This window comes from Phyllobates terribilis, unplaced genomic scaffold (assembly GCF_046119375.1).
Source record: "Phyllobates terribilis strain yellow unplaced genomic scaffold, ASM4611937v1 Scaffold_17__1_contigs__length_24005725, whole genome shotgun sequence".
In the NCBI taxonomy this organism is placed as follows: Eukaryota; Metazoa; Chordata; class Amphibia; order Anura; family Dendrobatidae; genus Phyllobates; species Phyllobates terribilis.
Window position 1 is genome coordinate 18241781 of NW_027362777.1, and position 17541 is coordinate 18259321.

Below are 17541 nucleotides of genomic sequence, written 5' to 3' on the forward strand. Positions count from 1 at the left end.
GGGATTGGGGTGATGACGCCATCATTGTATGTGTCAGGTTCCTATAAGGTGTCAGGATGTCGCTGTCTATTTCTCCATGGAGGAGTGGAAGTATTTAGAAGGACACAAAGATCTGTACAAGGACGTCATGATGGAGGTTCCCCAGCCCCTCACATCACCAGGTAATAGACAGGACTAAATACACACGGCCTATGATTATCTGTATGTAAAACATGAATTCAGTCCCTGTATGTGTTTCCTCCAGATCTATCCAGTAAGAGGACAACACCAGAGAGATGTCCCCGTCCTCTTCTTCCGCAGGACTGTAAACAAGAGGATCCCAATGTTCCTCAGGATCATCAGGTAGATGGAGAGAAGGTATCATGAGATCTCCCCTATGATGTGTAGACGTCTGTGAAGGTCTTGTGTTCAGTATTGTTTTATCCACCAGTATTATATGTTTTATACTTGTGTAATGAGGACGGTGGAGATGGCAGGATTAGAGATGATCATAGATGGGACTTCTCCATCTGTCTGTGACTTTTACAATATTTGTTTCAGGGTGAAGATCTGACCCATATTAATACTACAGAGACATATGTGAGGGGTGATGAGCGATGTAAAGAGGAGATTCCTACATATGACTACCCAGGTGAGTAGTAACCACTAAATGCAGAGAAGTCACAGATTCTTCTCAGTCACCGGCTGTGGCTGCTTTATCGGTGGTGTAGTCCGGCCGTATTACAGTCGTGTGATCACCATTTTGCCTCTAGACAACAACATTCTCCTCCACCAAAAACTATTCAAATAATTTTAGACATTGAAAGCCCTTTTCTATAGAACTTACAACCTCGACAATCCACCTCGCTGACCATTACCTGCCCAGATCTGTAAACTACAAAAAATAAAATAAATAAATAAAAAGATTATTATTATTAACTACAAAACCAAATGACAGCGTACGTAGAATGTGCTGACAAGTTAGAAAATCACTTAAAGAAAAATATGATGGTCCTGTTAGAGAAAGCGGAGGGTAATGATGCTGTTGGCTTCCTAGATCCCTAATATCTTATTGGATGAATCCACCCTCTCTCCTTTCTGTGCTGCTGAATGTGCTCATATGGTCCCTACAAGACCAGGTCTGGACAAACTTCACTTTTATGATCTACAACATTAAATGTGCAGTGAGGGACAAGTGTGATTTTCTGTACAATAACAGCAGAGTTTCCCTTTATCCTGACTTTTCAATTTCTTTTAAAACTAATATTTCTTCTTGAAACTCCTCTGACAGAAAATATTTGCCCTTACCATAGTTTAGGTTGCCAAGAGCCACCGAGCACCATACTCTAATTACCCCAGAGAAGTTTCACCACTAGTTACTCATTTTTTACTGATGAAGACTGTTGAGTTTGGTCATTTCAGTAGATGTGTTGTTGTCTATACTCAGTTTTTGACTACAATAGTTAGTGCCCCAAATACTCCTGATTTAACCCCTTCCCACAGCCAGTTTTGTGTTCCTAATCAGGCCCCATTTTTTCAAATCTGATGTGTGTCACTTTATGCGGGGATAACTTTGGAATTCTTCACAAAGGATAATAGGAAACAAATGGATCTTACAAATTATTTTGCATCTTCTCTTTATTCCGACAATACCCTATATACGGTTGTACACTACTGTCTGGGCACAAAGCAGGTTAAGAAGGAAAGGAGCGACATTTAGCTGTTTGAATGCTGATCTTGGTGGATTAGTTTGCAGACACAAAGTATCTTGGTCACTTGGTAGCTCAAAAGATGGCCACCACGAACAGGTTTGGCACTATCTACTCTTGCTTTGCTCATCATTCTTTAACCCCTCTACATGTATCTGGAGTTACACATAGACCCCCAGGCTTGGGCCATGGTGTTACCTGTTCTATGGTGTGAGATGCCAAGAAGAATAGTCAGGTAGTTGGGACAGAACCAGGAAGGCAGAGAAAATACAAAATCAGAAGACACAAGTAAACGGGCCGAGGTCACAACAGAAACAAATCCACAAGCCGGGAGCTGAGCACAGAGGACTGAACCAGAGGAGAACAAGGCTGTATCTGGCAGCTTCCGGCAATATGCTTCCAGCTTTAGTAGGGTGCGGTGCTTTCCAAATGGCTGAAGCAGGGAGCAGATTACTCCAGCTTGACAGCACACACACCCATACTGCCAGACTGGATGGTACTACTGATCCCAGCAACCCTAATCTTACTGGCTGGACAAGTCCTGCACCGCCCAGAACTTCTGGTTCTGACGTCTCCTCCATCACCAGCACCGCCTGCAGAATGAATAAGGCGGCTCCTGGTGACAGAAGCAGACATCGCAGGAGCAGGTCCCAGAGGAGATGGGACACACCATTTGCAGAAGCCCTAATATGACATAATAACAGAAAACCAGAGCAGTAATAATCTTTATTTTTTTTATATATATATAGCGCCAACATATTCATCATCGCTGTCCCCATTGGGGCTCACAATCTAAATTCCCTATCAGTAGTATGTCTTTGAAGTGTGGGAGGAAACCAGAGAAACACGGGGAGAACATACAAACTCCTTGCAGATGTTGTCCTTGGTGGGATTTGAGCCCAGGACCCCAGCGCTGCAAGGCTGCAGTACGAACCACTGAGCTATCGTGCTGTCCTAAGCAGGGCAGCACGGTGAAATCCACATAAAGTGACTCCATTGCTCCATTGTGTAATTTTAATTCCCTCAGGGAATTAATCTAAAGGGGTAGTGACTATTTTGAGTCTACCGGCACTTTCCGGAAATTAGCACGCAGTGGATGTTAGAGAGTGAAAATTGCAATTATGCCATTTTATTGCCCAACACATAGTGCCCAGATTGTGCTCCAGGGGAGACACACCCCGTAAATTAAGTGGGTTCTTCTCACTAAAGTAATGCCAAATGGATGCTAAATGTGCTTTGGCCACACTGCAAGGCTCAGAAGCAAGGGGGAGATTTGACTTTGGGAGATCGGATATAGCTGGATTGGGTTATGGAAGCCATGTTGCTTTTCAAGAGCCTTTATGGAAACCTCTGTTTTTTCCCTTCTTCCATGAGAGCACCACCTGAGAGAGGGTATCCGCCCACCAAGGGTACACGCGGGAGTGCAGTGGTATTATGCACCCCGTGGCTGAGCGCGCCAGCAAGTGGGACTTCCGGGGCTGCGCACATGCAGGGCACGTGTCAAGAGGTTCCGGCGCGCCCTGCTGATGTAGCGTGCCGGGACCAGGACTACACACGCGCAGGGCGCATGTCAGTTTCTGGCGCACCCTGCTGACGTTGCGCGCCGAAATGCTGGGCCATGGGGCTGCGCACACGCAGGGCACGTGTCAGGAAGTGACACGCCCTGCGGCAAGAGCCGCAGTCACCAGAGCAGCAGCAGCAGGGGCCACCAAAGCAGCCTCAGCAGCAACAGCAGCTCCATCAAGGCCATAGCAGTGGCAGTCGGACAAGCGGCAGCAAGACCAGCCGGAGGAGCAGGGCAGGTCGCGAGTCCACCACCTCCAGCCGGGAGCAATCATATGCATTGATCCAGCCTTAATCTCCGGTACCCTGAACGGCAGAGTAGTGAGTGATCTACGTGAAAGTTCACCATAGTAGATGGGTCCCTTTTTTTTCTATGTATTTTTTCTACTAGGAAACCCCCAAAAAGTGTAGTGCCAAGAGGAATAACAAGGAGTGTGCGCTGTGCGGGGTTCATTTTCCCAGCATTTATACTAAAAAGCTTAGCCCGAGTTGTATCCGAGAAAAATCACAGGAAACACCTAATTTTGCTATGGATTTAAAATCTTTAGTCCAGACGGAGGTTAGGGACTCCCTAAAGACGTTGGCTACACGTAAAAAGAGTAGGAAGCTGAGACGTCATACATCAGACTCAGAAGAATCTGTAGTATTCCAGGGCAAGGGGAAGTCTATTTCCTCTCCTACCTACTCGTCATCCTCATAATCATCATCTTCCTCAGTTAGCGATACAGGAGGTAGGCCGTGTTTTCCAGTGCAAAACACGGATAAGCTGATTAAAGCCATCAGAACAACTATGGGCATAGCCGATACCAAGACCTCTAGGACTGTTCAGAACATCATGTTTGGGGGTCTTGATCAGAAGAAGAGGCGCACATTCCCCATCAATGAGAGGATCGTTCATCGACAGGGAATGGAAAAGACCTGATAGGAGAGGGCAGTTACCATCACCTTCAAAGAGCAGATACCCGTTTGAGGAAGAAGAGTCAACCAGGTGAGATAAAACCCCAAAAATTGACGTGACAGTATCAAAATTCTCTAAAAAAAAATCCACCCTGCCGTTTGAGGATTTAGGAGCTTTCAAAGATCCTCTTGATATAAAAGCGGAAACCTTATTAAAACAAACCTGGGAGTGACCAGCGGGAGCATTGAAACTGGCAGTCGCAGCCACTTGCACAGCCAGGTAAATGATGGTCTGGTTGCAGCAGCTAGAAGACCAGATTAAAGGGGACATTCCAAGGGAAAAAATCCTGGCCTGTCTTCCGCTAATGCAGGGGGCGGCTGCCTTCCTCGCGGACGCGTCGGCAGATTCGGTAAGGCTGGCCGCCAGATCAGTGAATTTATCCAACGCAGCTCGCAGAGCTCTGTGGCTCAAGAGCTGGTCAGGTGATGTACAGTCTAAGTTGAAACTGTGTTCAATCCCGTGTGAAGGGGAGTTTCTTTTTGGCTAAGCTCTGGATGACATACTGGATAAAGCCGCAGATAAGAAACACGGGTTTTCCAGTGTGTTGATGCCTCAGTACAAGACTTCCTTTCGTAAAAGGAAGTATAGCATAGGTACATTTTCCAGAGACCAGGGCAGATGGAAGGACAAGGAGTGGAGGCTTCATGTTCGGAGGCCCTTCCTCTGAGAACAGAAAAACCCCTAAGTGATGGGCCTCCGCAGGTAGGAGGCAGACTGTCCCACTTCTGCCTACCTGGGAAAAAATTACATCCAGTGCCTGGATATTAGGGATTATAAAGACAGGACTAAGACTGGAATTCAGATCCATTCCCCTGCAGACGTTCATGATTTCGTCTCCCAGGATGCCCAGAGAGCAAACAGCCCTGGAGCAAGAGGTATTAAACTTAGTGGAAAAGAAGGTTCTGAGAGAGACTAATAAGCGAGCAGGGGAAAGGATTCTATTCGCCCCTTTTTCTGATAAAGAAGCCGGATGGCTCCTTTAGGATCATAATCAACTTGAAGGGCCTAAACAACTTTCTAATCTACAGACCCTTCAAGATGGAATCTATAGTAGAGACCAAAAGTTTGGACACACCTTCTCATTTAAAGATTTTTCTGTATTTTCATGACTATGAAAATTGTACATTCACACTGAAGGCATCAAAACTATGTATTAACACATGTGGAATTATATACTTAACAAAAAAGTGTGAAATAACTGAAAATATGTCTTATATTCTAGATTCTTCAAAGTAGCCACCTTTTGCTTTGATGACTGCTTTGCACACTCTTGGCATTCTCTTGATGAGCTTCAAGAGGTAGTCACCGGAAATGGTCTTCCAACAATCTTGAAGGAGTTCCCAGAGATGCTTAGCACTTGTTGGCCCTTTTGCCTTCACTCTGCGGTCCAGCTCACCCCAAACCATCTCGATTGGGTTCAGGTCTGGTGACTGTGGAGGCCAGGTCATCTGGCGTAGCACCCCATCACTCTCCCTCTTGGTCAAATAGCCCTTACACAGCCTGGAGGTGTGTTTGGGGTCATTGTCCTGTTGAAAAATAAATGATGGTCCAACTAAACGCAAACCGGATGGAATAGCATGCCACTGCAAGATGCTGTGGTAGCCATGCTGGTTCAGTATGCCTTCAATTTTGAATAATTCCCCAACAGTGTCACCAGCAAAGCACCCCCACACCATCACACCTCCTCCATGCTTCACGGTGGGAAACAGGCATGTAGAGTCCATCCGTTCACCTTTTCTGCGTCGCACAAAGACACGGTAGTTGGAACCAAAGATCTCAAATTTGGACTCATCAGACCAAAGCACAGATTTCCACTTGTCTAATGTCCATTCCTTGTGTTCTTTAGCCCAAACAAGTCTCTTCTGCTTGTTGCCTGTCCTTAGCAGTGGTTTCCTAGCAACTATTTTACCATGAAGGCCTGCTGCACAAAGTCTCCTCTTAACAGTTGTTGTAGAGATGTGTCTGCTGCTAGAACTCTGTGTGGCATTGACCTGGTCTCTAATCTGAGCTGCTGTTAACCTGCGATTTCTGAGGGTGGTGACTCGGATAAACTTATCCTCAGAAGCAGAGGTGGTCTTCCTTTCCTGGGGCGGTCCTCATGTGAGCCAGTTTCTTTGTAGCGCTTGATGGTTTTTGCAACTGAACTTGGGGACACTTTCAAAGTTTTCCCATTTTTTCAGACTGACTGACCTTCATTTCTTAAAGTAATGATGGCCACTCGTTTTTCTCTACTTAGCTGCTTTTTTTCTTGTCATAATACAAATTCTAACAGTCTATTCAGTAGGACTATCAGCTGTGTATCCACCAGACTTCTGCACAGCACAACTGATGGTCCCAACCCCATTTATAAGGCAAGAAATCCCACTTATTAAACCTGACAGGGCACACCTGTGAAGTGAAAACCATTTCCGGTGACTACCACTTGAAGCTCATCAAGAGAATGCCAAGAGTGTGCAAAGCAGTCATCAAAGCAAAAGGTGGCTACTTGGAAGAACCTAGAATATAAGACATATTTTCAGTAGTTTCATACTTTTTTGTTAAGTATATAATTCCACATGTGTTAATTCATAGTTTTGATGCCTTCAGTGTGAATGTACAATTTTCATAGTCATGAAAATACAGAAAAATCTTTAAATGAGAAGGTGTGTCCAAACTTTTGGTCTGTACTGTATAATATCAGCCATAAAGATGTTGTTCCCGGGTTGTTATATGAGTGTCCTCGACCTGAAGGACGCCTATTACCACGTCCCAATCCATACAGGATACCAGCAGTATCTGAGAGTAGCTGTGTATATCCTCAATCATGTGAGGCAATTTCTGTTCACAGCTCTGTCCTTTGGCCTCTCCATGGCTCCAAGAATCTTTACGAAGATCATTCTGGAGGTAATGGCGCATTTGAGAGAACAAGATACTCTAGTTGTCCCTTACCTGGATGACTTCTTGGTAGTATGCAAATCAAGAGAGCATTGAAAACTCGCATTGACAAGAGTCAGAGCCAGCCTGATCAATCTTGAATGGATACTGAATCTAGAGAAGTCAAGCCTGGAGCCTTGGACGGTTCCGTCTTTTTTAGGGCTTATCTTGGACTCAGAGGGATAGACTTGTCTGCTACCGGAAGACAAGAAAAACAGAATTACGTCCCTAGCCTCAGGAGTAGTCAGGAATCCATCCATGACCCTAAGGAAAGCAATGTCTCTTTTAGGTACAATGACATCATGTATCCCAGCAGTCCCGTGGGCTCAGATACACTCCCGATATCTGCAGCAAGATATACTAGCAGCGGAGAAACAACTCAGGGGACACTTGGACAGGAAGATGACACTTTCCAATACAGCCATCATCTCAATCGCATGGTGGCTGAATTGGGAGAACCTGTCACAGAGAGGTCTTTGGTCATATTAGGTCAGGGACATAATTACAGAGTACTCAAGCTGAGATGGCTGGGAGCACATCTGGGAGATCGTGTAATACAAGGAGTCTGGTCGGACAGCGAGAAAGCCTTCTCCTCAAAACATGAAGGAGCTGTCGGCGGTAAATAGTGCAGTGATGAAGTTCAATTCCCAACTACAGGGACAACACATCCGAATTATGTCAGACAACAGTCACCTATTTCAATCATCAGGGGGGCACGAGATCCCGACCTCTCCTGTTAGTGAAAGAGCAGATTCTACAGTTTGCAGAACAACATGAATTTATGCTCTCAGCTCTGCATATAAGAGGCAAAGAAAACTAAAGATCAGATTTTTTCTGTCACCCATGACGGCACAACGAGAGAGGGGATCCGCCCTTCAAGGACAGGAAACCTTCAAGATAAAAAGGGCGGCTTTCTGCTGCGATCCAGCCTGTCATGTCAATGTAGCAGAGCTGAAGCCGTCCTGGGAACCATGGAAAGGTAAGGATGAGGTTGGTTTATTATTTTACTTTTATTGCAGAAGACATTGGCTTCAGCTGGAATGGGCGTGATGGTAAGTATGGTTTAATTTAGAACAATAAAGAATTGTGTCTTTATTTCAATTAAAGGACTTTATTCTGGGTGTTTGTGTTTTTTTTTTTAACTTTGACTATGGGGTTAGTAATGGGGGTGTCTTATAGACGCCTCTCCATTACTTACCTGGGCTTGATGTCAGATGGCCTTATAAGCTGACATCAACCCCAACCTTATTACCCCACTGCCACCGCTACAGGGCAGTGGGAACAGCGAGGCTAAGTGCCAGACTGGCGCATCCTATGGATGCGCCATTTCTGGGGTGGCTGACTGCTGGTGTTTCTAGCTTGGGAGGGGGCCAATATTCATGGCACCCTTCCTGGGCTATTAATATCAGCCCCCAGCTGTTTACCTAGCCTTTTATAGCTATTAAAATAGGGGGGACCCCACGTCATTTTTTTTTTTTGGGTCCCCCATTTTAATAGCTAGTACAGGCTAGGTATTCAGCTGGGGGCTGATATTAGTAGCCTGGGAAGCTCCGTGGGTATTACCCCCTTCCCAGGCTTCAAACATCTGCCCCAGCCGTCTGCTTAACCTCCGCTAGAGACTAAAATTACGGGGAACCCCACGTCAATTTTTTTTTTTAATAAATCCTTTATTTTAACACTAAATGACAAGTACAGTAACCAACACTGTCACTGTACTTATTATATATGTGACTGATATGTTTCTATCTATCTAATCTATGTGTGATGCTCTATTCTTTCTGTTCTAAATTGTCGGGTACCGGTGTATGCCGCTGCTGAATTGCCGGCTTTTCATGTTTCACTGTGAGCACTTTTCCCATCAATTTGGGCAATCACTGTAATGCCACAACCACCATGGCTGTGACATTACAGTGAGTGGCAGACAATCCCTGCATGATTGGTGCTCTAAATAGCGCCAAACATGCAGGATGGGGACCCCAGCTCCTGCTCGAGCATCTCGAGTACTGAGATGCTCGGGCGAGTACCAAGCAGTGGCGAGCATGCTCGCTCATCACTAATAACAGTGTTACTGTGAAAAAATCCAGTTACGCTTTTGGTGCACGAACAGTTATCGAACATAACCTCGAACAGCCGAATTTTTTGCAAATCATTCGTGTTCGTCGAACGACTCGAACACCGCCCAAAACAGCTTGAATTTGAGATTGGCGAACAGTTCGAGTCTAACACCGCTCATCTCTACTTTTCGCAAACAAACGAAACAGAAAAACAAGGATCTTCTGCTCCTTAAATCCAACAGAAAGACCCTATGCAGTAGATGCATTACAAATACCCTGGAGCTTTGGCCTAGCCTATGCTTTCCCCCCCGTTAATGTTAATGCCAACGATTTTGAGGAAGATCCGGGAGGAACAGGCAAGGGTCATACTAATCTCCCCATTCTGGCCCAAGAGACCCTGGTTCACCTGGATAAAGAGGATGTCCCAGTCAGATCCATGGGTCCTTCCAGATGCTCCAGATCTCCTTAAGCAAGGCCCAGTCTTCCATCCTCAGAGGTCGGGCATTTGATGGCCTGGAGTTTGAAAGGTCGTTACTAATCCAGGAAGGGTTTTCTCCAGGTCTAGTCACTACTCTGCTCAAAAGCAGGAAGCCTGTGAGGACTAAGATCTATGGTAGGACATGGGCAAAATTCCTATCTATTTTGGCGCACTCAGCTAAGGTTAAAATTCCTATTAAAGCTATTCTGGAATTTCTTCAAAGTGTCTTAGATATGGGGTTGGCTACCAGTACCCTTTAGGTGCAAGTATCAGCACTTGGAGCTTTATATAACTATAATTTGGCAGCAGATAGATGGGTTATCAGGTTTAAAAAGGCGTACGATAGATCCAGACCTATTGCTACCCCGAGAATGCCTCCCTGGGATCTAAACTTGGTCCTGGAAGCCCTGACTAAGTCTCCTTTTTGAGCCCTAAGGAAGCGTGAAAGAAAGAACTCTCACTCTGAAGACAGCGATACTGATAGCGCTAACATCAGCCCATAGAGTTAGTGACTTACAAGCTCTGTCAGTAAATCATCCTTTTACACAGGTCACTGTAGATGGAGTTGCGTTAAGACCAGACCTGGCCTATTTTCCGAAGGTGGCCTCCAAATTCCATAGAACACAGGAGATCATTCTCCCCTCATTGTATCCTAACCCAAAAGATTTAGAGGAACAGAGGCTTCATACTCTAGATGTTAGACTGGTTTTGGTTCAGTATTTGGAGGTAACAAGGCCTTGGAGGAGAAGTGATGCCTTATTTGTCTCCTTCCAGGGAGCTAGTAAGGGACTTAAAGTTACAAGGGGAACTATAGCTAGATGGATCAGGGACGCCGTTAACTTAGCATATTCCCCTAGTAATGTGCCGGTTTCAGAGAACCTGAAGGGCCATTCCACAGAGCTGGTGCAGCCTCCTGGACTGAGAAGGCGGAAGTGTCCATTGATAACATATGTAAGGCAGCAACATGGTAATCTCCTTCTACCTTACCATTACCGGCTTGATCTTTCTTCATCTGCTGATCTATCCTTTGAGAGAAAGGTGTTGCAAGCGGTGATCCATTCCTAAGGTGTCTGTTCTATATAAATCTCAGGTGGTGCTGTCATAGGAGAAGGGGAAAAAAATCATAGTTACCTACCAGTAACGGGATTTTACAGAGCCCATGACAGCACCCTTGTATACCCCCCCCCCCCCCCCCTTTTTTTTGATCACTTATGGTGTTCTCTATATATGGGTGTATAGTCAGAAATGTTTTATTGGTGGTTGTTGTGTACTAGCATACTGTCTGGAGGTCCTCTAAAACAAAACTGATGCGGAGGAGAGGTACTGCCTTTTTTATTAAGCAGGTTTCCTGTCCTTGGTGGGCGGATACCATCTCTCAGATGGTGCTATCATGGGCTCTGTAAAATCCTGTTACCGGTAACTATGATTTTTTTCTATTTACAGACGATGGACCTGAGTGGGGCTTGTTGTTTGTGAGATGAGTAGAAGTTTTTATTGGTATTATTGTTGCCTACATAACTTGCTGGCTTTTTATTCCATATTTGGGAGGCAGAATGAACAAACAGTTGAAAACCACGCTCTACTGGTTCATCCTATGAGGTTTTCTATTAGATTGTGAAATGTCAGTGTCTTGGTGAATAATTAATTCAATATATTTACATAACTTGCCATTATTATAGACAGTTTAAGTACAGTAGAAATTTAAAAAAATATAAAATCCAAGGATATTTTATTGAAAAATAATAGATTTTTATCTTGGCAGATGACTGTACCTGGAGATCAGAGGGACGGCCGACATCTTCAATCTTTAAATCAGATCTTGAGATCCCACAGGATACAATTGAAGTGAATGCCATTACTCCAGATATACCATCATCCCTTCACAGCAAAGATCTGTCTTCTGATCCTATGAAACAGGTCCTGTCTTCTGATTCATTACCGACTACTAAGGAAAATCATAGTCACAAATTAAGCATTAAAAAACAAACTGCTCCTAAAGAAAAGAAGACCTTTTTAGAATATGGAAATAGTTTTCCTCTCAAAAAATTTCTTCCTAAACATCAAAAAATTCACACAGCCGAGAATAGATTTTCTTGTTCCAAGTGTGGGAAATATTTTAACAAGAAATCAGATCTTGTTAGACACCAGAGAACTCACACAGGGGAGAAGCCATTTTCATGTTCAGAATGTGGTAAACATTTTAAACAGAAATACAGTCTTGTTATACACCAGAGAACTCATACAGAGGAGAAGCCTTTTTTATGTTCAGAATGTGGTAAACGTTTTAAATGGAAATACAGTCTTGTTATACACCAGAGAACTCACACAGGGGAGAAGCCTTTTTCATGTTCAGAATGTGGTAAACGTTTTAAACGGAAATGCCATCTTGGTGAACACTACAGAACTCACACAGGGGTGAAGCCTTTTTCATGTCCAGAATGTGGGAAATATTTTAAACAGAAATCAGATCTTGTTAGACACCAGAGAACTCACACAGGGGAGAAGCCATTTTCATGTTCAGAATGTGGTAAACATTTTAAACAGAAATACAGTCTTGTTATACACCAGAGAACTCATACAGAGGAGAAGCCTTTTTTATGTTCAGAATGTGGTAAACATTTTAAACGGAAATACAGTCTTGTTATACACCAGAGAACTCATACAGAGGAGAAGCCTTTTTTCTGTTCAGAATGTGGTAAACATTTTAAATGGAAATACAGTCTTGTTATACACCAGAGAACTCACACAGGGGAGAAGCCTTTTTCATGTTCAGAATGTGGTAAACGTTTTAAACGGAAATGCCATCTTGTTGAACACTACAGAACTCACACAGGGGAGAAGCCTTTTTCATGTTCAGAATGTGGGAAATATTTTAAACAGAAATGCCATCTTGTTGAACACTACAGAACTCACACAGGGGAGAAGCCTTTTTCATGTTCGGAATGTGGTAAACATTTTACACAGAAGTACAGTCTTGTTATACACCAGAGAACTCATACAGAGAAGAAGCCATTTTCATGTTCAGAATGTGGGAAATATTTTACACGGAAAGCAACTTTTAATAAACATCAGAGAAGTCACACAGGGGAGAAGCCTTTTTCAAAATTCAATTTTTATTGAAAGGTTAAATAATTTTCAATTACAAAAATACAAAAAAAAAAGAATAACCAGGACAATATCAGCATCAGTATATCATAGAATATAAGTATAAGGTCCAATAAAACATCAAGTTATAGGAAGAAAAGGGAAGGAAAGGAACATTTTACGCCAACAGTATTACAATTATGAAGTTACTAAAATCCAATGGAAACTATACATAGTGCAGCCAGGCCCGAACCAATGCAGAGCACAATCCGGACAGAGAAGAAACGCACCAGAGAAAAGGGTGGGTCACATTAGTGTGATGTAAGACGGTAGGCATCGGATTCCTGGAATTCAATCCAGTCTCTCCAAGACTCACAGTATCTATCACAATCAGTGGGGGATCGGGCAATCAAATGTTCCATCCTATTTAGAAGAGCTATGTCACAGAACCACTCCTCCAGAGTAGGTGGAGAAGTACTTTTCCAGTGACGAGGAATGATATTCTTAGCAGCCTGTATAAGGTAGCTTACTAAAGACCTTTTGTATTTGGTGAGACTAGTTGGGATCATAAAGAGCAAAAGAGATTCAGAAGAGTCTCGCAGAGAAGCATTTTTCATGTTCAAAATTTGGGAAATCTTTTAACCAGAAAGCGCATCTTGATAGCCACCAGAGAACCCACACAGGGAAGAATGCAGCAACTACACCCAATTGGTCTTTGTACAGACAGGCCCTAGCTGCACAACTAAAAATAACACCTCAGACCTAACTCCCTAATAGGCAGTTGAAGAGTTTCTCTTACCTCCTGAGGAATCAGAGGGGGGGGGCAGCAATACACTGTCAACAAGGGGAAAGAAAAGTGTGAAGATATGAAAACCCTGAGTGAGAAACTAAGACACATTCATATAGGGCACAGAAGGCAAGCTAATGAGAACCAAAAATAAAAGGAATAAGTATAACTTCCCAGAAACCTAACCGTGGTAGAAAGAAAAGGTACTGGGAGGGAAAGTAAACAGACAAGGAGGATTGTTTCACCTTTGTGGTGAAACTTACAAAATTCATCCTCACCCACAATTATTTGAATTTGATAACATTTATCTATAGGAGACTGGTACAGCAATGGGAAGTAAAATGGCTCCACAGTACGCAAATCTTTTTGTGGCCAAGCTTTATAGTGTCTTCTTGTCCTCATGTCCCATCAGGCCTCTTGCCTACTACCGTTACATTGACGATATTTTAATCATCTGGACAGAATCTCAGCAACAGCTTAAGACGTTCCATGAACACTGTAATCAGTTTCATCTCACCATCAACTTAACACTCAACTACTCCTGTACTGAAATTAACACCTTGGTGGCCTCAGAAAGAACTTTTTGAACGAGGACTACCATACAAGAACAATTGTAAACCAGATTGCAAGAGCCACCAGAATATTATGGAATCATCTCCTACATTTCAAAACTAAACAAGAAATCAATCTGGAGTCTCTAGTAGTCGCCTACAATCCAAATCTGGAGATGCTAATGGGAGCTGCATGGAAATTACAACCATTATTACAAAAAGATGCCGATTACAATCTATATTTCCAGACCCCCCACTTCTGTGATTTAGGCAGCCCCCAAATCTAAGAAGCATCATCATCAGAAACTCCCTGTCCTCTCCAACAGCTACAGGAACTTTTCCCTGCAGCCAGAAAAAATGTAAAACCTGTCTATTTATAATGACCACTGACAAGATAAAGATTCCCAACTCACATCAGGAGACAACCACAAGATCCCAGGTACTTTCAGCTTCATCACATCTAATGTAGTGTACTTAATTATATGTACCCTATGTCCAGCTGGGGGTCTGTACGTAGGGGAGACAGGGCAAAAACTTAGAACAAGGATGAATTCTCATCACCACACAATAAAAGAAAAAAGATTAGCTCTACCTGTGGCCAAACATTTTTTATCCCTGATCACAGCATCATGGACATGAAATTACTTGTATTAAAAGGTAACTTCAAATCTCAGAGAGACAGAAAAATGTGGAATTACAAACTTATGACAATCTTTGACACACTCACAGATCAGGAGTTAATGTGTCATATGGATTTATGTCAACTAAGGAACGTGCTCCTCAGACCGTTTTGGGCGTCACAATCATGGACCAGACCTCAATCACAGGACAATAAAACTTTCACACTCCTTATCAATGAACTGTTCCAATATTCATGGCCACAACTGCTTCTCCCTCTCCCATGCTAATAGTTCTGCTTCACTCCACTTGTCTTATCTATTGCATTATTCCTGTGCCCTGTTGTGTATAAATATATGACACTTCAGATTTTGTGTTATACTGTGTCTGAAAAGAGACCTGAGTAGTCTTGAAATTTTGCAATTTACCATCTTTTCAGTTAGCCAAAGGTATCAACTACTGAAGACTCTAAAATTTTAATATTTTTCTCCAAACAGCAATTTTAAGATCTCTCCACAGGTGTTCAATGGGATTTAGATCCAAGCTCATTGGCGGTCACTTCACAACTCTCCAGCACTTTGTTTCCATCCATTTCTGGGTGCTTCTTGATGTATGTTTGGGGTCATTGCCATGCTGGCAACCCATGACCTAGAACGCAAACCCAGCTTTCTGAGACTAGGCACTACATTGCCACACAAAATCCTTTGGTAATCTTCAGATTTCATGATGACTTGCACACAGTGAAGGCACCCAATGCCAGAGGCAGTAAAACCACTCCAAAACATCTTTGAACCTCCACCATATTCCACTGTAGTTACTGTGATCTTTTCTTTGCATGCTTCATTCTGTTTAAACAGTAGAACGATGTGCTTTTACCGAAAAGCTCTATATTGGTCTCTTCTGTCCACAAGACGCTTCCCCAGAAAGGGTTTTAGCTTACTCATGTACATTTTGGCAAACTGCAGTGTAGCTTTTGTATGCCTCTGTGTCAGCAGTGGGGTCTGCCTTATTCTCCTGCCATAGCGTTTCATTTAATTCAAATGTTGACGGCTGGTTCACGTTGGCACTGAAGCACCCTGAGCATGCAAGACAGCTTGAATTTCTTTGCAACTTTGGTGGGGATACTTATTCACCATCTGGACTACCCTTTCGTCAGTTTTTCTTCTGTCCACATCCAGGGAGATTAGCTACAGTGACATGGGTTGTAAATGTATTGATTATGTTGTGCACCATGGACAAAGGAACATCCGGATCTCTGGAGATGGACTTGAAAAATATCAAGAATTTCAAGATTAGAACAATTTTGGTTCTCAAGTCCTCAAACAGTTCTCTTCTTCTCTTTCTGTCCTCCATGCTTAGTATGGCACACGCTTGCACACAATGCAAAGATTGAATCAACTTCTCCCTTTTTATCTGGTTTCAGGTGTGATTTTCATGTTGCCCACACCTGTTACTTGCCACAATTGAGTATGAACGAGTTTCACATGCTTGAAACGAAGTTGTTTACCCACACCCCACAATTTTGAGAAAAGGTGCCAACAATTTTGACCGGTCCATTTTTTGTGGTTTTGTGTGAAATTATGTTCACTTTGCCTTTTTTTATCTGTTTTTTTTTTGTGTTGTTCACATACACATAAAGGAAATAAACATGTATAACAAAATATGTGTAATTGCAATAATTTTCTGGGAGAATTACGTCATTTTCTGGAACAATTTCAAGGGAGCCAACACTTTGACCTTGACTTGTTTTTGTTGCAGCATTTCATCCTCTACATGTTCAGCTATATTAGAAGGCTTGTAGCAAATTCCAATTAACAGCGTTACATTATTGGCATTTCCTTGTACATTTACCCATACTGACTCTACATTGTCGAAGCTCCCCTCCAATGTCGTCATTTAGCGCAGGTCTTAAGTTGGATTTAATGAAAATACCCACCCCTCTACCTTTTTTTCTTTCCTAACCTTTTGAATGTAGTGTAATCCTCTGTTTATCACTCAGTCGTGACTTGCCAGCCAGGTTTCCGTAATGCCCACCACATCGTAATCTGTGGCTGACATTAAGAGTCTCTAATTCATTAATTTTGTTTGCAAGACCTCTTGCATTTGCCAGCAGACATTTAATACTATTAACTATTTATTACTCCTTCTTGCCTCCTTACTTTTCTTGAATGTCCCAGCCCCCTAAATCCTCATTGACCCCTACTGTCTCTCTCTCTGTCTACTCTATCCCCTTATTTTCACAAAAAACCTCCCTCCCCCCAGATCCCAGATTAAAAGCTCTTCCATCCATCTGACCATTTTTCACTGCAGCACATCTGCACCCCCCCCAGTTGAGGTGCAGCCTGTCCCTATCGTAGAGCCTGTAGCCAACAGAAGTAGGCCCAGTTCTCCATGAACCCAAACCCTTTATCCTGCCACTTATTTATCTCCTTAAGTTCCCGCTAACTTTCTAGTGACGCTAGTGGAATCGGCTGTATTTCTGCAAACACTACCTTAGAGGTCCTGTACTTCAACTTCTCTCCTAATTCCCTGTGACCTTCCACCTTCCTCTAACTTTGTCATTGGTACCAATGTGTACCATGACTGCTGGGTTTTCCCCAGCCCCACCCAATAATCTGTTTATCTGATCGCAGGAAGATCCCCCATATTAACTTGGGAGCTACCTTAAGGACCATAATATTTCCACTTAACGAGATAGTGCAGACAGCGCCTGACCCACCTGGAACTAAGAACTCGCTCTACCTCATACTCCCGACACCCTTCCAAATCCACCTCATTTATGTCTTGAGGTCCCCTCAAATTTTTTGAAAAGAGAAGAATGGAAAGAATTATGATTTTCCAGGTAAT

At 43.2% G+C, this 17541-nt stretch overlaps 1 protein-coding gene across 1 annotated transcript in view; it reads left to right on the forward strand.

The window, feature by feature from the left end:
- LOC141176124 (uncharacterized) overlaps positions 1–16355 on the forward strand; it is a 42961-nt gene extending 26606 nt beyond the window's left edge. Inside the window, exons 4-7 of the mRNA XM_073660118.1 lie at positions 38–161; positions 245–342; positions 541–631; positions 11417–16355. Of these exons, the coding sequence (XP_073516219.1) occupies positions 38–161; positions 245–342; positions 541–631; positions 11417–12774 (1671 nt within the window). The 3' untranslated portion in view covers positions 12775–16355. The remainder of the gene's footprint in view (positions 1–37; positions 162–244; positions 343–540; positions 632–11416) is intronic.
- Positions 16356–17541: the final 1186 nt, after the last annotated feature.